The 20,917-nt window shown below is 44.0% G+C and overlaps 2 protein-coding genes across 5 annotated transcripts in view; both read left to right on the forward strand.

Annotated features, from left to right (window-relative positions):
• LYZL6 (lysozyme like 6) overlaps nt 1–11,613 on the forward strand; it is a 29,119-nt gene extending 17,506 nt beyond the window's left edge. For 2 of the 3 annotated variants that reach the window (XM_070479615.1, XM_070479614.1), the window contains exons 2-5: nt 7,294–7,527; nt 8,469–8,627; nt 9,536–9,614; nt 11,186–11,613. In XM_070479615.1, the coding sequence (XP_070335716.1) occupies nt 7,389–7,527; nt 8,469–8,627; nt 9,536–9,614; nt 11,186–11,255 (447 nt within the window). In that variant the 5' untranslated portion in view covers nt 7,294–7,388 and the 3' untranslated portion in view covers nt 11,256–11,613. Of the gene's footprint in view, nt 1–3,932; nt 4,094–7,293; nt 7,528–8,468; nt 8,628–9,535; nt 9,615–11,185 lie in introns of those variants that run through there. The other variant, XM_020873426.2, reaches the window with a different exon arrangement.
• Nucleotides 11,614–12,669: 1,056 nt separating this feature from the next.
• On the forward strand, nt 12,670–20,807 carry RDM1 (RAD52 motif containing 1). Of its 2 annotated transcripts, XM_020873487.2 has the most exons (7): nt 12,670–12,810; nt 13,194–13,373; nt 15,156–15,278; nt 15,650–15,821; nt 16,689–16,787; nt 18,863–18,948; nt 20,402–20,807. In XM_020873487.2, exons 1-7 carry the CDS (start codon nt 12,697–12,699, stop codon nt 20,501–20,503), a joined length of 876 nt encoding a protein of 291 aa, XP_020729146.2. In that variant the 5' UTR covers nt 12,670–12,696; the 3' UTR covers nt 20,504–20,807. The 2 variants fall into 2 exon arrangements, with proteins under 2 accessions (XP_020729146.2, XP_070335717.1); XM_070479616.1 differs by lacking the exon at nt 15,156–15,278.
• Nucleotides 20,808–20,917: the final 110 nt, after the last annotated feature.

Genomic DNA, 20,917 nt, shown 5'->3' on the forward strand with positions numbered 1-20,917 from the left:
AAATTCAGTCTTATGACCATATGGTTTGAATATGTCTCATTGGTGACTGTCTTTTCATGTCAGATCTGCAAACTCACCTTTTTCAGCTGTGTTGTTTCGTCCCAGTTTAAGTCTCTGATCTTTGTTATCCACATCCATCCTTTTTGATCTCATCATTTTCCACATGCCTTTCTGCTCAGGATTTGGAGGTCTTCCAAGTGTGTGACAACAGCCTTTTTTTTTTTAAAGATATTTTTATATGGACCATTTTTAAAGCTTTATTGAATGTTACAATATAGCTCCTGTTTTATGTTTTTGGTGAAAGTTTAATGGCTCTTGCTAGGCACTATTTTGAAGTCCAGAGAGGCTTTGGGCAGAAAAGTATTTAGGTAGGAGAAAAGACTAATTAATTAACTCTTCAGAGCTTTCCTCTCAGGTAGCCTGAAGGCAATAGATATGAACACAATGAGTTGCTAGTAGTGCTGAGTGTACAGTTTCTTATTTTTGTGGTCCTATTCTTGGTTCTGGAAGTATCCATGAAATAATACAATATTTACCTCGATGTAAAAAGCTGAGGAAATGTTTGTAAGATTGCAAAACTCACATTACACATTACTCTTATGTTTTCATATATGTCTAGACTTTAGACATAATATAATTCTTTACATTGGCAACAAGATGGACATTAAATGCTAGACTTATGATGAATTTTGACATTTTAATTTGAAGAGTTACTTTAAGGTTTAAGTTAAATTTATAATTTAAATAAAATTTGTTACATTTTAAAATTCAAAGTTGTTTAGTAAAGTGTAGTTAAACTTTCAAAGAGTAAAATAAAATGGATCTCTGTAATTTTGATATAAAAATGTAATATACATTCATTCCAATTTGTATTTTGACTTTTAAGAAAATAACTTTTTTTATTTGTTTATTTACTTTTGACCGTACTGGGTCTTTGTTACTGTGCGGGCTTTTCTGTCATCTCGGCAAGTGCGGGCTGCTCTCTAGGTGCAGTGCACAGACTTCTCATTGCGGCGGCTCCTCTTGTTGGGGAGCAAGGCTCTAGGGTGTGGGGGTTCAGCATTTGCAGCAGGTGGGCTCAGTAGTTGCAGCTTCTGGGCTCTAGAGCACAGGCCCAGTAGCTGTGGTGCACAGGCTTGGTTGCTCCATAGCATGTAGGATCTTCCCAGACCAGGGATCGAACCCGTGTGTCCTGCATTGGGAGGCGGAGTCTCTACCACAGAGCCAACAGGAAAGCCCTTGACTTTCAAATTATTAGATACTTTTCAATATTTTAAAGAAACTAACTTTTTGGAAAACAGGAAAAATTAGTACATTTTTAACGCAAATTTACATTTTTGATGAAAATATATTTAAAATTATGTACTTTCAATATGTTTTTAATTCTTAAATATATTTAAAATCTTGATAATAGTAATATAACTAGTGTTTGTGCTGAAAGGAAGATAGGAAAATAAATTTCATGGAAAAGTTTTAATCCTTTATGAATTATGTATACACTTATTACTCATCCCAACATTATTAATCCATTAACAGAGCATCCAGACATGTGGAATAAAAATTAAGTTCATTGATCTTTGACATTCTGCTAACTTTCAGTCATATAATAACATAAGCCATAGCTTCATATGGGCTTCCCAGGCAGCGTTGGTGGTAAAGAATTCACCTTTTAATGCATGAAAGGCAAGAGACATGTTTCGAGCCCTGGGTCAGGAAGATCCTCTGGAGTAGGAAACAGCAATCCACTCCAGCATTCTTGCCTGGAAAATTCCATGGACAGAGGAGCCTGGCGGGCTACAGTCCCTGGATCCGCAGACTCAGACCCAACTGAGCACACACACACACATAGCTTTATACACATTTTTAAAATTTTATTCTTTTAAAGGAATGTTTGTCAGAATATGAGGATAGAAAATATTTTATTTAATAGCTTGTTAGCTTGATTTATAACGTGCCAATGTTTATTTAGACAAGTGATATGTGGAATCCATGTCTTCTTGCCCCAGGCTACAACATCCAGACTTTATTCATGGGTCCCGGGTTGGATGTGCCAGTTTTTTGAATGGGTAGGAATCCACCCAGGGCTCATGTGTGTCACAGCTGGGGGTGAGTGGGGGCTGGAGGGTCCCTATGGTCCCCTTCTGAGTGCTGCCATCATTCCCTCTAAGACCATGTTGCAAGGAGACCCTCGCCTGCAGGCCCGATTTGCAGCATGTGGTCCTGGACTACGGAAGCCTTTCCTGTCACCCAGGGTTCTAATTCTGCACAGGTGAGGTTACTTGGATCATCTGAAGTTATCTGGGTCATTTGTTTTGGCCACAAATGGTACTGCATAAAGTGATACCCAGAGAATGTCCTTCTCCCAGGGTTCAACCTCCACCAGAGCTTCAGAATGGATACTTTCAAAATGTGGTGCTGGAGAAGATTCTTGAGAGTCCTTTGGACTGCAAGGAGATCAAACCAGTCAATCCTAAAGAAAGTCAGTCCTGAATATTCATTGGAAGGACTGATGCTGAAGCTCCAATACTTTGGCCACCTGATGCAAAGAGCCAACTCATTAGAAAAGACCCTGATGCTGGGCAGGAGGAGAAGAGGGCGACAGAGGATGAGATGATTGGATGACATCACCGACTCAGTGGACATGAGTTTGAGCAAGCTCCAGGAGATGGTGAAGGACAGGGAAGCCCGGCGTGCTGCAGTCCATGGGGCTGAAAAGAGTCGGACACAACTGAGCGACTGAAGAACGGCCAGAGCTTCTGCTGTCTTTCCTTCCCAAGACGCAATGCGCTGCTGCCCCGCTGGGGGGGGCAAGTCCAGAGGCGGAGGGTACAGGGCATCATTGCCCACTTAGAAAACTCCTCCTACTTCCTTTCTGGTAGACTCTATCACCCTGTCTCAAGGGTGAAGTGAGCATCAGTAACAAAACTTTTTTTGCCTCCTTTTTGCTATGCTTCTGCTGCTAAGTTGCTTCAGTCATGTCTGACTCTTTGCAACCCCATGGACTGTAGCCCACCAGGCTCCTCTGTCCATGGGATTCTCCAGGCAAGAACACTGGAGTGGGTTGCCATGCCCTCCTCCAGGGGATCTTCCCAACCCAAGGATCGAGCCTGTGTCTTTTATGTTTCCTGTATTAGCAGGCAAGTGTTTTTTTTTTTTTAACCATTAGCGCCACCTGGGAAGCCCTTCCTTTTCGCTATAGTTGGTGGAAATGTCTCCTAGACTTCCTTGGTGACAAATGACACTAAGATGTGTGTCCTTCATGGGGAGGTGACAGGTTGTCAGGTCACCACTCCATGGATGGTTAACTCCATCCTACCTGTACTAAGCAGGTCTCTTTTGGTCGTATGGGTGACAGAAACTCAACTCAAATGTGTTTATACAAGAAAGGACATTTATTGAATCACAGGGTTGCAGTAAGGGCAAAGGTGAGTTTAGGCTGCAGAAGTGGTGGATGCTGGGATAAGAGTCCTGTCTGGACTCTGCTCCCTGTTCAAGGAGGCTATTCTCTCAGATGGGCTGTACCCATGAGATTCCAAGCAGTCTCAGGCCCCACACCTGAAGGCTTCCTGTGAGAAGCTGAGCCTCGCCACTTAGTTTCAGTTCAAGATACACGCGTTGGGGCACGAACAAACCTTCTCACCTGGAGGACATGGCCCTGTGACCGGCAGACTACCTAAAAGCCATGGGGGAAGGAGTTCCCTCAAAGGTGTTACTGTGCCCAGAAGGGAAGGGAGGTGGTCAGACAGAACAACGTGCTCTGTCCCATCAGTGGTCTTCGTCACAGTTGTCACCAATCCCTCCAGGCCCATCTGCCGCTTCTGCCTCAAGTTTGGCCTCAAGATTGAGCCAGTTTGCATGGTTAAGACCAGAGTATTTCCAGGAGGGTGATGACATCACAGAACTGGGGTTCCAGAAGGCGGGGGTGACTGAGTGCTCCCATCTTCTTTAGAACATGGAGAGCAGTGAGCTGGGCGGGGCTAAAGGATAGTCCATGAGGAAGAGGGGGCTCCCACCCAAAAGGCTTTGTTCTATAGATTCTCACGGAAAGCCCTGGGCAGGCTGGGACCTGGGGTCGGCGAGGGATAGGAGAGAGGTAAGCTTCGGGAGGGGAGGTTGGGATGCACCTGCCCGAACCACCGTCTTCCCTGGAGAACCCCAAGAGGGGCTTTCAGGGGCAGAGATGGAGCTCCCTGCTTTCCAAGGCAGGATCCTTGGAAGGATCTGAAAGATCCTGTGTCTGAAGGATCCCACTGAGTCAGGGCCAAGTAGGGTTGTATGAGACACACTTATACTAAAAAAATAACCATTGTCTGAAATGCTGATGTAACAGGACATGCTGTGATTTTATTTACTAAATCTGGCAACTGTAGAGTGGGAGAGAGAAGCAAAAGAATGGTCGCAAGCTCAGGCTGCTAAGGAGTGAGTCTCAGGAGACAGAATAAAACATTCGTGAGGAGACAGACTGTCAGGGTAGCCATCTTGTCCAAGAAACTGCCAGACTCATGAAGCCAGTGCATGGAAGAACCTTCGGGAACATACACCTAGTTAAGGAAACCCACCCACACACACAAGCCTTCCTAGGTGGTGTAGTGGTCAAGAATCCACCTGCCAATGCAGGAGACATGGGTTCTATTCCTGAGTCAGGAAGATCCCCTGGAGGAGAACAGGACAAGCTACTCCAGGATTCTTGCCTGGGAAATCCCATGGATGAAGGAGCCTGATGGGCTAAGTCCATGGGGTTGCAAAGAGTTGAACACGACTTAGGGTCTAAACAAGACAGCAGCAGGATGAGCACAGAGCAAGATGTTTTCCCTTCCTCCTCCTCCATTTCCAGCAAAGAGACATGTATCCATTCTCCCCCAAATTCCCCTCTTGTCCATATTACATTGAGCAGAGCTCCCTGTGCTATACAGTAGGTCTTTGTTGGTTATCCATTTTAAATATAGCAGTGTGTATGTATATGTTCATCTCAAATTCCCTAACTATCCCTTTCTGCACCACCCCCCCCCCCGCATCCTTTCCCCCTGATAACCATAAGTTCTTTCTCTAAGTCTGTGAGTCTGTATCTGTTTTGTAAATAAGTTCATTTTTATCATTTCTTTTTAGATTCTGCATATAACAGATATCATAAGATATTTCTCCTTCTCTGTCTGACTTACTTCACTCAATATGACTGAAGTCAAAAAATGCTATCTGGTTTCTCCACTGTATTGTTACTGTTTTTCTCATGCAACTAAGATGCAATCTGTGGGGAGACACTTTAGGACCATGAACAAACTCAGTTCACTAAGCTTCCCACTCCCTCTGATTTAGCACCCACTGTTGATTCTTTCTTGCTCAGATCAATCTATAATGGTTTCAGGATGGTGATTTTTCAACTTCTTGCCTACCTCCACATTTATCCGTCAGCATTTTCATGTCAGAAAGAGCCCCCCCCCCCCAATCCCCATTATGTATCTATTGGACTATCTATTACTGTTGTGAACTCATGGCTTCCTATCTTACTCAATGGGTTATCATCATTTGATAGAGTGAAAGTTATCACAGATAATAACTATCATCATTTATTGTGATGGCCAAATTGTTCTAGATTATCTTGGAAACTGTTATTCATTGGTTTCACAGATATGATACCAAAGCACATGCAACAAAAGAAAAAAATACATAAATCAGTCTTTATCAAAATTTAAAACTTGTGTTTCAAAGACACACCATCAAGAGAGTGAAAAGTGACCCACAGAATGTGAGGAAGTATTTGCAAATTATGTATCTGATAAGGTTCAGAATATATAAAGAACACTTACAGCTCAATAATGAAAAAACAAAAAACCCAACTGAAAAAATGGGCAAAGGATATGAAAAGACATTTTGCCAAAGTCATACAAATGACCAATGGGCATGTGAAAAGACAATCAACATTATCAGCCATCAGGCAAAGGCAAATCAAAACCACAATGTGATACCACTTCACACCCATTAGGATAGCTTTGATCAAAAAGACAGTTAATAACTGTATTGGTGAGGATGTGGAGAAGTTGGAATCTTCATACATGGTTGATTGGAATGTAAATTGGTACAGCCACTTTGGAAGTTTAGCAATTCCTCAAAAGTTTAAACTTTAAGTCACCATGTGACCCAGCAATTCCACTGTTTGGAATATATCCATAGGAATGGAAATATTTGTCCACACAAAAACTTGTACATGAATGTTCATAGGAGCATTATTCCTAATAACCAAAAAGTAGAAACAACTCAAATGTCCACAAACTGATGAATACATAAACAAATTGTGATATATCCATACAATGTAATACTATTCACCCAGGGTTTAGTCACTCGTGCCCAACTCTTGTGACCCCATGGACTGACAGGAGGCTGGCCAGGCTCCTCCGTCCATGGGATTCTTCAGGCAAGAATACTGGAGTGGACCACCATTTCCTTCTCCAGGGTATTCAGCCATGAAAAAGGAATAAATACTGGTACATGCTATGACATGGATGAACCTTGAAAACATTATGTTAAGTGAAAGATGTCAAATGCAAAAGACCAGATATTGTATGACTTCATTTATGTGAAATGCTCAGAACAGGTAAATCTATAGAAATAAAAAGCAGATTGCATGCGTGCATGCTAAGTCACTTCAGTTGTGTCCATCTCTTTGAGATTGTAGCCCATCAGGCTCCTCTGTCCATGGGATTCTCCAGGCAGAGTACTGGAGTGCGTTGCCATGCCCTCCTCCAGGGGAATCTTCCCCACCCAGGGATCGAACTTGCATCTTTTATGTCTCCTGCATTGGCAGGAGCACTAGCTCCACCTGGGAAGCCCAGAAAGTAGGTTAGTGGTTGCCAGAGTCTATAGGGAAGTGGAACAAGGAGTGACAACTAATAGATATGAGGTTTCTTTTAGGGTTGATGAAAACAGTATAAAGTTGATTGTCGTGATAGTCACATAGTACTGCATTCTGAAAATGATTTTCTGCAATCTGAAAATGATTGAATTATACACTTTAACTGAATTAAGTGTATGTATAGTGTATGAGTTATATATTGTCAATTATATCTCAGTAAAGTTGTTACCTCAAAAATGTTATTCCAGATTTGGCTAGTGGGTACCCCTTTAGGCCAGCTTACATGTCCATTTGACATGCCCCAGCATTGTTAATTTTAAATTGGGGAATAAAAAACCAAACAGGAGACCCAAAAAAAAGTATTTATAGAATAATACATGAGAGGAAAGAGAAGTAGCCAGGAGGGGAGCAGCGGGTGAGTGAGGACATTTGGCTGCCCTCTCCAGATTCTCCGGGAGAAGACCAGGAGACAGTCTGGGAGACTCCAGGCCCCGCAGGCCCTCCGCCGCTCGCCCTCCACCGTGCCTCCTCCCCTCCAAGGATGACAAGCCCACTGCTCATCTCCTTGGTCAGCTGCCTCGTTGCTGTGAATCAGCCCAGCCTCATCGGCCGCTGTGACTTGGCCAAGGTGCTGCACCAGGAGGACCTGGATGGGTTTGAGGGCTACTCCCTGACTGACTGTGAGTGACATTTTCTAACACCCTGCTCCTTCCTCCTCCCATGGTCGTGCCTTCAGTGGCCATCTTTCTTTCTTCTCTTATTTGTTTTTTCAAAGTCAAATGAACAAAGCAGTCCTCTCCAAGAAGGCTTTCCCCACATTCCATGTTTGTTCAACCATTATTAACTGAGCACTTACTATGTCCCAGGAATGACTGCAGGTGCTGGGGGTGCAGACTTCGACATAGCTCCTCCTCTTACAGTATTCACATCCTAGGGGAAGAGGCAGCAGGAAACACACACAGATATATGAAGTGCTTCCTGGTGGTGATAAATGCTCTGCAGAAGAATAAGTCAGGGGGAGTGATGGGTGACACTGTTTTAGAAGGGGAAGTCAAGGAAGGCCTCTCTGAGGAGGTGACTTTGAGAAGTGCTGAATAGGAAAAAGGATCCAGTCCCCCAAATGTCTGGGGGAAGAGCATTCCAGGCAGTGCGAACAGACAGTGTAAAGGTTTTATCCAGCTCCACAGTAGAGATAGCTCCTTTTGGCCCAGAATTTGTGCATATCTGCCTTACAACACTCTCTCCTTTTATTTTGCCTTGTGGGTTTTTTAGGTCCATAGTTTCATTCTTACTCTATAGGCTCCTTGAAGGCAACACCTGCATTTGACCCAGCTAAATGTCCCTCTCGGGGCTTTGCACAGTTTCTGGCACACAGTCAGTGATCATTAAGTGCAGAAAGGATGGATGGACAGATGGATGCATGAGTGGTTGTACTGACGGGTGGCTGGCTGAATGGACTGAAAAATGAGAGGAGAAGCTGATGGATGTTTCTGGCCTGCCAGCCCCATCCAGCCCCTCAGTCCTTGTTCCTTTCTTCTGATTCCTCATCCCTTTCTCCTCCATCTTCCTTCTCCCTCAGCTTGGCCACCCCCTCTGAAAACCCTCTTCTCCCTGTTCTAAGGGCTGTGCCTGGCTTTCGTAGAGAGTGATTTCAACATAACAAAGGTGAATGAAAACACAGATGGCAGCTTTGACTATGGCATCTTCCAGATCAACAGCCACTACTGGTGCAACGATTACCAGAGTCACACGGAAAACAATTGCCAAGTGGACTGTCAAGGTCTGGCACGGGTCCCAGGGTGGGAGAGGTGAGAGAGATGACCAGGCTCTACTCACGGGATGCACAGCCTGGCAGCGCCCCCAGAGGGATGGCTCGTGGAGTCAGGGGATTCCTTGACTGAGCAGGGGGTCTGACCGTGTCCCTGGATGCCCACAGAAGCTTCTGCAGGCTGCTCTCGGGATCCAGAAAGGCTCTGCACAGCCAGTAGAGTGGAGCAGTGCAGCCGCCAACATTTATTGAGTGTATTACATACTCAGTACTTTGCACACATGGCTCATTTTACCAACTTGCTATGTGATAGAAACTAATATGATCCCCACTTTACAGACGGGCAAACTGAGGCTCAGAGAACCAGTGCCAAATGCCACTCTGGTGGCCCCGATGGCTCAGCTCTTGCCAGCAAGTAGTGCTGTCTTTGGCTGTTGGTCTGACTGAAGATCAAGTGCTAAGTCCCCACCTCAGGGCTAGTCCAGAAGATTCCACAGGTCCATGACCCTCTGATGAGGAGGAGACCTCATCTCCTCCTTTGAACTCTGATGAATGGCCCTCGGCTCTTCACCTGAAGAACCTCGCTCCCTAGGCAGGACTTCACCTTGGTCACTGTGCAGCCTGTTTTGGCTTTACCTTTCCCTAGAAACCTCCACACTCGGGATGAACCACCATCCACTAGGGAGGATGGCAGTAAACAGACCCACATCTCTGTCCTCCTGACCCTCCTGCCCCTACTCCCCAACCACCCCCAACGTCCACCAGCCATTGTATGGATGTCCAGATGGGCCTCTGAGAGGGAGTCCATGCCTCGGCTGCAAGTTCTCAGTCTCTGGGTGGGAGGAGCCTTGCAGAGAGAGCCAGTCTTTGGGACTGTCCCCAGCACTTTCATGGGTATTCTCTTTCTCCCTTTCTTTCAGAACTGCTGAGCCCCAATCTTCTCGCGATTATCAACTGTGCAAAAAAGATTGTGTCTGGAGCGGGGGGGATGAAGAACTGGTGAGGAGGTCACTTTGGGACAAAGTTAGTGGGCAGAGCCTTAAGAAAGATGTGGTGACAGAGAAAGGGACAGTAGGTCAGGACTTTCTGTACAGTCTAGAAAAATGGGGGCTGTGGCAGGCACTCTTGACTTAGTAGCTCCTGGGATCTAGCTCTTTCTCTGATGCTATATTGAGCAAAACTCTTTTGGCTGCAGTAACAGAATGACTTTAGTTAGCCGGAAGTAGGGGGGTGTGGTGGGGGGGGAGGGGTGGATTTATGCTGAGAGGACAAGGTGTCTTGCTGGGCCCACACGAGGGGTGCAGTTAGGCTTCAGGAAAGGGATGGAAACAGGGCTGGGGACTTTCCCTGGCAAGTTTCTGCTTCTCTCAGTGCCTTGGCCTCACTACTCCCTCTGCAGACTGGGTTTCTCTAATCTACAGTCCACCAGACAGACAGTCTGCCCTGAATCTATGGGCTAATGTCCTAAACAACCATAGAGACCCGTGAGGCTCAGTCCTAGTCCACATAGAGGATCTGTTGGATTCAGCTTGGACCTGGTGACCTGGCTCCATTCAGCTGTAGGGATGGAAGCAATTAAGCAACATAAACACAGCTGCCATGGGACCCTCTCTCTATAACTGGCAGCAACATTTCTATAAAAAAGAGTGTTGTTCGTCAGCAGGATGAGTGTTGCAGATCCAGCTTAACTATGGTGGACGTTGAGTTGATTATTTAACATTTCTAAGCCTCAAACTGGATATATAAACAATGTAAATGGCTGCCTCTACCAGAAACTGAAAACAGAAGGAGTTAAGTACCTTGCATGCTCCAAAGTGAAGTGTTAGTCATGTCCGACTCTTTGCAACCCCACGCACTATAGCCTGCCAGGCTCCTCTGTCCGTGGAATTCTCCAAGCAAGAATACCAGAGTGGTTTGCCATTCCCTTCTCCAGGGGATCCTCCCTACCCAGGGATTGAACCTGGGTCTCCTGCATTGCAGGCAGATTCCTTATCATCTGAGCCACCAGGGAAGGGATGTCTATTTATAAGGGGCACTGGGGCTTCCCTCGTAGTCCAGTGGCTAAGACTCCACACTCCCAAAGCAGGGGGCCCAGGTTCGATCCCTGGTCAGGGAACTAGATCCCACATGCCGCAACTAAGACCCGGCAGAGCCAAATAAATAACTTTTTTTAAAATGAATGCACATAGCAACTTTATCAGAAAGAGAGAGAGAGAGAGAGAGGAGGGGGCATTGATGACTGTTAAGGCTGACACTTTCTGGAGGGAAAGTCAATAGTTACACCTGGGATTTTTTTTTTTAAGTAACCCTCAGCCCTGTAAAAAAAGCTCTCCCCCTTCAGGAGTTGAGGATTTGAAAATGTGGAAGTGTACTGGGTAGGGGGAAAGAGCAAACACTATGGATGACAGAAATTAAAGAATCAGAGGGGCCACAGGAGGACACAGTAGAGAGCTGGGAATGAAGGGGTTTCTGGGCATTGCTCTGTACATAATACTCACGGAAAGCTGGGTCATGTGTAAAGCAGCAGCTGCTAAGTAGGAAGCAAGAACCACTCTTCTCTCTCTCCGCAGGGTGAAATGGAGGTTGCACTGTGCCGGCCGGCCCCTCTCCTACTGGATGACAGGCTGTCACCTGGCATGAGGCAGGGAGCAGGCCTGTGGTGGAGTCATTCCAGAACTCCTCTCCTCACTTGGGAATTCTTCAATTCTTCTTCCTCTTGCCTCCACTTCATGTTATTTTCTTCCCTTCCCATTTACAAATAAAACTGACCAGAGCCCCAGGAATAAATGGTTTTCTAGGGCTTCCTCCTTGTTCCCATCCAGGCCCAGGTCCCTGGTTCCTGACTGTCATTTGCAAACCAAGAAGACCACGATGAAAGAAGCTTCTCTATTTTTTGGAATTATTAAACCATTCCTTGTGCAAAGAATGTGTTAATTTATTCATGATTAATTCATGATTAATTTGAGTACCTAATAGATTATGAGTGTGTGCTAGGTACTAGAAAGTGAAGTGAGTGAAGCCACTCAGTCGTGTCTGACTCTTTGCGACCCCATGGACTAATGTAGCCCACCAGGCTCCTCCGTCCATGGGATTCTCCAGGCAAGAATACTGGAGTGGAATACTGGAGTGGGTTGCCATTTCCTTCTCCAGGGGATTTTCCCGACCCAGGGATCGAACCCAGGTCTCCCGCATTGCAGGCAGACGCTTTAACCTCTGAGCCACCAGGGAAGCCCAGGTATAGAAGAAAGATGATAAATGGTAACTATTGTTCATGTGGTGTTCATAATCCAGCTGGAGAAGCAGAGATATCTGTGAACAATGGATACAATGAATAAATGGACACATACAATGAATGCAAGAATAATGAAATGGATAATAAAATCTGTAGTTATTGGTTTGAAATAGTATCAAGATCCATATTATTCCTCTAAAGTCAACTATTTTTGAAGTAAAAGAGCTCAGAAGTAGGTAATGAGTGATGCTAAAGTTCTGATATATTGAAGTGGAGAAAGTCGTGGTAGGGGTGCAGAAATATGGCAGGTGATTTGGGGGTACTTTAGGAAAATGGGCTAGAAACCAGCTTTTTAAGGATTTCAAACTAGACTGTTGATGGCTTTAATAAGCTATACCTTGATTTGCATATTTAAAACTCATGAAAACAAACACTCTTAAGTCCAAGTGTTGCATCTTTGGTGGTCATTTCCCACAGGGTCGGGACATCTAAAATTTTAAAGTTCAGTGGGTATTTACTGCTAACTACTTAGTACTCTAGTCTTCCCTGGGAGTCTGAAGATGAAGCCAGCTGCTATAAAGTCCGCACCATCCGATCCAATAAACTAACTCTTTGAACTCAATCCACAAAATACACTTGTGTAAAATCACTAAACTCCAAAGTCTCCCCGACGACGGAGCTGCGGAAGGGGAACTAGAGGCGGAGCCCCGCCAGGAGTGGGCGGGGCAAAGGAGAGGTACGAGCCCCGCCCTCGTCTCACTCCCCTGGCCCCGCCCCCTCAAGCGCTCTTTTTAAAAAAGCGCGGGCGCGCCGTGCGCAGGCGCAGTGCGGCTCGCGAGCGAGCCGCGCATGCGCGGTGACGGTAGGATGGCGGAGTTGGTACCTTTTGCGGTTCCCACAGAGGGTGACAAAACCTTGCTTGTGTGGGAACTGAGCTCTGGACCCACGGCCGAGGCCTTGCAAGTGAGCCAGGCCGGGGTGGAGGGAGGGATGGAAAAAGCCGCCTCGCGCCCTAGTAATTGGGAGCCCCGGGGCCCTGCTTCAGCACCTCGCCCGCCTGTGGTCTTCGCTGAGAAGAATCTTAGTTCTAGAGCCGACTGGAGCGGTCAACTCGCCCTTAAAGATTTTTCAGAGATAGCTCCCAGCAGGCCTCACAATGCCTCCTAGTGCTTCTCGAAGCTTAGGACTTCAGAGGGAAACTTGTTTGTGAAATGAGAAGTGTTTGGAGTTGCAGGCTCACCACCGTTGCCTGTGGCGAAGGGCTGGGGGGAATATAAGGGAATGGTCAATTTGGTTTCCTGGGCTTGAAATTTCCTGCTCCCTCTTACAGTAGGACCACCCTACAGCATTCTCTGTTCACAGTCTTCTCCCAGTTCGGCCTTCTGTATTCGGTCCGAGTCTTCCCAAACGCCGCAGTGGCCGGTCCTGGATTCTATGCCATCATCAAGTTTTATTCAGCGAGGGATGCTCACAGAGCCCAAAAGACATGCAACCAGAAGCAGCTTTTCCAGAAATCTCCAGTGAAGGTGGGTCCAAATGTGGAATTCCTCGCTCCTCTGGGATGAAGTGCTGAATTTAAAACGAATAGGCCAACGTTTGTAAAGCGTTCTGGTTTACAGAATGCTTTCAGATGCATTGCTCCACTTACTGCCCCCCACAGCTCCCCATTTCTTCCCCCCACCCCCCCTTTCTTTTCTTTTTTAAAGAAACTCGAGCTCAGGATTGTTAACTGACTTACTTAAGGTTCATGACAATAAATATGGAAACTAGAGGTCAAACCCAAACTTATTGATGTTAAACCCCATGTCATTTATGCTGCCCCTTAATTTAAGAAATCTTCACAAGAGTTCTTTATAGTTATTTTTATATGAATTTTAAATGTGTGAGCTTGACAAAGTTTTTAGTCAGTTGTAACATAAAGGATGCTTTATCATCATCATCATCATTCTCAAACTGCTTATTCAGAACTCCCTTCAGTTTCCAGAAAATGGTTAAAATATTCTTTAGTGTATGATTATTCTAATAATATGGCTCCATAGTAACACGCTAGCCAGTTTTACTTCCCCAGAGCCCCAGAATGAACATTTCATTATATGCCTCCATTCAGCCACCGTTCCTTTTCCAAAGATTTTTTCAATTCTTCTGAATAGCTGAGTAAGGCTTAGATTTCCCAAGCCTTTCACTTTATAACTGTATGTCTCCTCTGCTTCAGTTGGAGAAAGTAATTTCACTTTCTTATTTACTCATTCTTTCATTCATTCACTGAGTCAACAGACCCTCAGTCCTCTATTATATGCCAAGAATTATGCTTGTTCCTGGTAACAAGATATGGTTCCTTCCAACACTTAAGAAGTTCATAAACTAGTGATAGAGGAAGATGCACAAACAGAGAAATAAAGAATTAATAATGCTTTGACTTTATTTGAATTTTTATTAATATATTTATACGCTACACACTGTTTAAAATGGAAATAGATATTTAACAAAGTGCTAGTGATGTAAAAAATCCACAGTAAAGTGATACTGTGTAAGTTATTTGGAGAAATAATGCCGGAAATACTTATACTCTCAAAGGAGCTTGTTAATGTAGATGAACCTCTAATTCTTTTGGTTACTTATAAAATTTATAGAGATATGTGTATTCCCTCTTCTAACAGGGGTTATTAACTTGGGGAGGGGGTGCTACAGATTAAGGTCCTACTTCAGTGGCAGGTCCATCTTATCTCCCCTTCAGGTCATATTCTCAAGCAGGATAAGATAGGGATAAGATGATTAAAAGTTTTCTTCCTTTGCTTACCCACAGCCCTATAATAGGCTTCTGCTGGGCTTCCTTGGTTGCGTTCATCATCACTTTCACCACCAGAGGACAGGGAAACCTTCCAATGAATCGGGTTCTGGAAATGATGCAGAAAAGTACTGACTTACTAAAAAATAATAAAGAACACTTATTTAGGGCTCACTGTGAACTCATTGCTTAAAATGTCCTATATAATCTTTACAGCCACTCAAATTGATTGGGGTTTCCCAGGTGGCTCAGTGATAAAGAATCTGCCTGCAGTTCAGGAGACGCAGGTTCACTCCCTGGGTGGGAAGATCCCCCAGAGGAGGAAATGGCAACCCACTCCAATATTCTTGCCTGGGAAATCCTATGGACAGAGGAACCTGGAAGGCTACAGTCTGTGGGGTCACAAAAGAGTAGGACACAACTCAGCAACTAAACAACACAACATGAAACTGGTATTGACAAACAGGTATATCCAAAATAAGTCTATGTCAGATTGATATTTTTAGGTTTCTTATGTCTTTAGATTCGTCTTGGCACCCAACATAAGGCAGTTCAACACAACGCCCTTGCCCTAAACAGCTCCAGATGTCAGGAATTGGCAAATTACTACTTTGGTTTCAATGGATGGTCAAAAAGGATCATCAAGGTAAACTCTGTAGATTTTCTTTGACCAACCAGGCCCCTTTCAACATTGAACTCCTAGACTTTAGAAAGAAAACTAGAAATGGGCTACAGGGAGGAGATGGGAAAGACTTCCCCATGGAAGTATCTGAGCATGGACATGCCACCTAGAATTCGTGATCATCTCAGTGACTTAAATGGTGGTGTCCATAATTTTCTCCAGTATTTGTGTGATATATAATAATAAATAGTTCTCTGTACCTAGTAATTCATTTGCAAATCTCACTTGATTTTGAAGCTGTAGGACACCTCAACTATTAACTGGGATTGATGGAGTTTTTTATTTTTCAAAACAGAATATTTTGAAGTATAACCTTTAATTCAAAATCCTAACAGCTTCAGGATCTTTCTGACCCTGAAGAAGAAAGGGAAAATGAAGATATTGTGGCACCTCTTCAGAAGCAAAGTCTGAAGTTCTTCTGTGCTTTAGAGGTGGTGTTGCCATCCTACGAGTGCAGAAGTCCAGGAGTTGGCATGGCTGAGGAACCTTTGGATAACTTGGAAGAAGGTCTCTTTTCCTTTCTTTCTGAAACTCGCCTTTTCAGATACATCATCACCTTTGCCAAGCAGCTGAAGTCCAGGGCAGAGTTTTTCTCCTTTGCCACACAGGGTTTTAACTTAGGCAATACCTGACAAGACCATGAACTTTAGAGTTTTAGAACTGACTGCCTGCCAAGGAGGAGGGAAAATTAAGGTGGTTTTTTTTTTCCCCATTTTTGGTTAATAATTTGTTTTCTGCTAAAATAGTCCTTCAAATACAGATCTCTTATGGCCTTCAGTTATCCCAACAAAATCATTCTCTAAAGATTTAAATCAACTCTTGTGTAAAGCTTCAGTCCTTTGCCTCCTATGGAAGGGCTTGAGTGGAGAAAGTCAAATGTAGATCCCTGGAAAGGGGATTCCCATTGGTATGGATTCCCATGGCACTTGGGCTTCAGTCAGAAGCAGGGCTGTTAGTAAAGGGAGTGGAGGAGGCCCCACCATCCACTTGAGTGAGTGATGCCTGGGGAGAGACCAGATCATCTGTCTCACTGTGTGAATCCAGCCCTCTCAACGCAGGAGTCTGCAGGAGTGTGGCTGTAGCTTGTCTATGTGGAATCTGTGAGTAATGAGAGATTTGTGTCATGTTCTTGGCTTTCATCTCCCATCTAGTATTCCAGGAACTTCAAGAATAGATGTGAGCAGGAAAACTGTGCCGTGCCGGAATATAACTACATCATAGCCATTCAACCATACACTAGTGTTGTGTTCCCCCTTAATCACTAAGATAATGATCTAAGAATCACAGGTGCATTTTTAAATTTTTAAACATATAACCTAGAAATCAGTTAATTCAGATAAGCATTTTAAATTCACTTGTTTTGGTTGGATTTAGGGCCATTATCACTCCTTATGAAAAGGAAGAAAACCCAGAAACTTGCTATTCAGAAGGCTATGACAAATGCATTCCAGAAACTGCAGATTGTGGTTTTAGGTAAGACTTTTTTTGACTGTCCTTATAGTACTTCAGTTTCAATGAGCAATTAAACTTATTTGAAAAGTTAATTGGATGAAAATAATGGTTATCTAAAACACTACATAGGGATTTCCGTGGTGGTCTAGTGGCTAAGACTCTGTGCTCCCAATATAGGGGGCCTGGGTTTGATCCCTCATCAGGGAAGTAGCATGTGGCTCCCACATGCTACAACTAAAGATCCTGCATGCCACAACTAAGACCTAGCACAGCCAAGTAAATAGATAAATAAAAAGTAAAAAAAAAAAATGTTTAAAAATAAATAAAACACTACATATTCTTTCATTTACCAAATGCTTGCACAGCAACAGTCTCACATTTGTTCTTTGTGGCATTTATGAGAAAAATGACACAAATATTATTGTCCCCACTGTTTAGATGTACACTGAGTTGCCTCAGTTCATACAGAAAGTGTTTGATCCCTTTCTTGTTTCTCGATTGCTGACTTATCATACGGAATAGTATGGTGACTGTAAGCCTTGGACACCTGTGTTTGAGTCCTGACTTTGTCTCTTAGATTTTTGTTGTTGTTGCAATTTTAGGTTTTCTAGCCAGAGAGATTTGAAGTTATTAAACATCCCTAAGCTGCAATTTCTTTATCTATAAATAGGGTTAGTAATTCAGCTTACCTTGTGGGGCATATTGTAAGAGTAAATAAGATGGTGAATGTAAAAGTCTTACAACCATGCCTGGAACATAGTAAGCAGACAAAATATTTCGATGATGATTATTATCATTGTTTTCTTGAAGAATTGATTAGATTATGTTTTTGGAATCAATTTCAGTTTTCATTTCTGATATATTGGGTGAATATGATTCTTATATACATTTTTTGTGAGCCTTGAATGTGATCATGCTATTGAATAGCTTGATTATGTATCCTATTGAGTTATATAGGGTGAAAATGTCACAGGCTGTGCCCAAAGGAAACTTCATGGTTGGTAGATCCCTGGAACAGAATTGCTCCCCTGTTTCACAGCCCTGTGGGCTTAGGGACTGAGAAATGCCAGCTAAGTTGTCAGAGACCTTATTTGCTTGTCAGAGTTGACCTTGGACTGGTGTCAGCCTTCCAGCCTGGACAGTCGTTACAGTGAAGTTTGACTTCCCTAGTCACCAGGCAGGATGTCCATGAGCTGTCAATTCCAGTAACAACCTTTGAGAACCAAACTAACTGTCTAGGTTGTTTGCCTATCCCTAATATGCAAATTGGAGAAGGCAATGGCAGCCCACTCCAGTGCTCTTGCCTGGAGGGTCCCGTGGACAGAGGAGCCTGGTGGGCTGCAGTCCATGGGGTCGCGAAGGGTCGGACGTGACTGAGCGACTTCATTCACTTTTCACTTTCATGTGTTGGAGAAGGAAATCGCAACCCACTCCAGTGTTCTTGCCTGGAGAATCCCAGGGACGGGGGAAGCCTGGTGGGCTGCCCTCTATGGGGTTGCACAGAGTCAGACAACTGAAGCGACTTAGCAGCAGCAGCAGCAATATGCAAATGGTGTTCCTTATATGCACTCAAAATTCCTTAAACCGAAAAGCCTGGTGGCTGTAGTTTGCCTTGAGGGAAGCTGTGTAGTCCAAAAGGTACATAGGCCAGTAAAATTCTCTCTCCAAAGCTTTGTTCATTGTATCTGGTAGAATTTTGGTCCCAAGTAGTAGACATTTGCCTCACTTCTAATATGACGTTTCCTGTATAGTCCAGTGGTATCTATCCCCGGTTTGAATTCCCTTTGACCCCTCCTTAGTGCCTTCCTATTTAATCATATTGTGATTGAACATTTTTGTTTCCACAGCTTTTACTGCCTCATTCCTTAGTTCTTATTTCTAAGATCATAAAGGTTTTTGAACCAAAGTTGATACTTCTCTTACATATTTTTTCACAAATAGTAATGATATGTGTTGGATGTGGGAACTGCTAGGAAAATGCTCTTGTTTTCTGCTTTTAGAAATAAAAAGAATGTCTAATTATTGGATGCTACCATTGTGCACAGGAAGTTTTGGAACAAAATTTCTGAATTGATATTTGTTAACTCTTATTTCAGAAAGTGGCAAAATAGCTGTGGCGTATAGATCCTGTGAAGAGGTCACAGATGCTAGAACTGAAGAGGAACTACAGGATTTAATTCAAGTATGTGGAGAGAAAGACTCAAGGGATACAAAGCCAGGGTAGCCGTAATTCAAAACAACCAGAAGATTCTTGGCATGTCTGCTCAGCTCCATCCTCCTTAGGAAATGTGAAACTCTGAAACTGCTTTTGAAGCAGGGAGTTTCTAGGACTTTTCCTGATGTCTGAGCCTTCTCTCTGACCCCTTATTTGAGATTTGGAGAGCAGGGTTGAGGACCATGAGGTACTTGTACAGTTGTGGACACAGGAGAAAACACAGGCCTCTTAGAACTCCCCTCAAACAGAATTGCGGGCATTTGGAAACAAAGTAATTATGGCTTTAATTTGTTGTGATTATGCTACAGTGTGTGGCAACTGTATTAATGTATTAATGCCTTTCAAATAATGTGTTTTACCCAGATCTCATATGTATTTTGTGTGAAATATTTTGCTGAAGGACCTTTCTGTAAAGCAGTTATATGAATGCCTCAAATCAGGGATTAAGTTGTCAAAGTAATTTTTAAAAGAAAACATTAATGTACTGCATATAGGATTTAAAAAAAAAAGAGCAAAGAATGTGTTTCATGTCATTGAGAACTTAATTTGGGGCTAGATTTCTGATTATTTAACCCACCCCAATGTTGCAAAGTTTGTTTTGAAGAGAAGAAAGTAGAGACAGAAAAGGTGGTTATGTCCTTAAAAACAAAAATTTTGAAAGCTTTTCATTCACAAAATAATTATTTTAATTCAATTTAAATCAAATAAGTCATGGAAACTTCAAACGTGTCCAAGTTTGGGCTTTTAGAAGGCTAGCCTCCCGTGAAATGAGAGAGGAAAGGATTTGGTATTGATGCTGAAGATTTTGGAAATCTGATTATAAAAACAAATCCGTTCCTAAATGAGGCCAGTCTTCGAATCAGTTCCATTTAAAAAACCGTTAGGTTGGACAGTGGGGATAAGATGAAGCTCCCTTTCTCTTGGAGTTTAGATGTTAGAGGTTGCCAAACAAAAAGGACTAGATTATTTTAAAAAGGACTGTGAAGAAAGTAAACTGCATGTTTAGTTACAGTATTTCAAGAAAATTATTTAACATGCTGACTTTCAACATCTTAAGTGTTTTCTCCAGGTGTGTACACAGAGCAGGGCTCTGTAAAGTGACACTGCAAATTTTTGTAGATCAATGGCTGTGTTGAAACAAGGTGGGATGGGGCAAGTTTTCCCATGGTAATGTAAAGGGCCATTCACTTGGTTGGACATTCTTTGCCAGGATGACTTGCTCACTTGCCCAAAGCCTCTCCTACAGAAATTTTGAAGTCATCACTGATTTGGTGGTAACCCCTAATAGCAGAGTGGTGAATTAATGACCAGACTTGGGTACTGAGAGTTTAGAGGAAAGAGCAACATGTTTTAATAACTTTAAAATTGTAAGGTGTGTTCCCCTCCCGCCACCCTAACTATAGTGCTGCTCATTTTGCAGGTCAGCTGCTTTTCCTGGAAGCCGTGTGGCCAAGGGGAGGAAGAATGCCTCTCAGACTTCAGCTTTGAGGAGGAAGAGTTCACAGTGCCAGAATTGGACTAGCACTAATGAATTTCCTGGAATGCTTGGCTCTGGGGCTTCCTTGGGAAGCTCTGCATCCCCTTTCACTCCTCCCCCAACCCCTGGGCTGCCAGCGTCCAGGGCCATTTAGGTTTGCAGCCCAAATCCTGCCTGGCTGCACGGAGCCAGGAGGGGCTGGGGGAGGCTAGGGAGAGGGCCCGGCCAGAGGGCACTGTCACCTGTGTGAGAGGAAGGATGGCTTGGTTTGCGCCCTGGTGACTCTGGGAAAAAGGCGCACTCAGATGGCGCAGATTGGTTCGAACCTAATAAAGATGGCGTAACTAAAGGTGTCGTAAATAAAGGGCTGGACGCGGGGCGGGGGAGGGGCGCGCGGTTGCTAACGGTGCGCGCGCGTTGCGGGCTCACATAACGGTTCGGCTCCCGCTCAGGGGCGGC

This window comes from Odocoileus virginianus, chromosome 17 (genome assembly GCF_023699985.2).
Source record: "Odocoileus virginianus isolate 20LAN1187 ecotype Illinois chromosome 17, Ovbor_1.2, whole genome shotgun sequence".
In the NCBI taxonomy this organism is placed as follows: domain Eukaryota; kingdom Metazoa; phylum Chordata; class Mammalia; order Artiodactyla; family Cervidae; genus Odocoileus; species Odocoileus virginianus.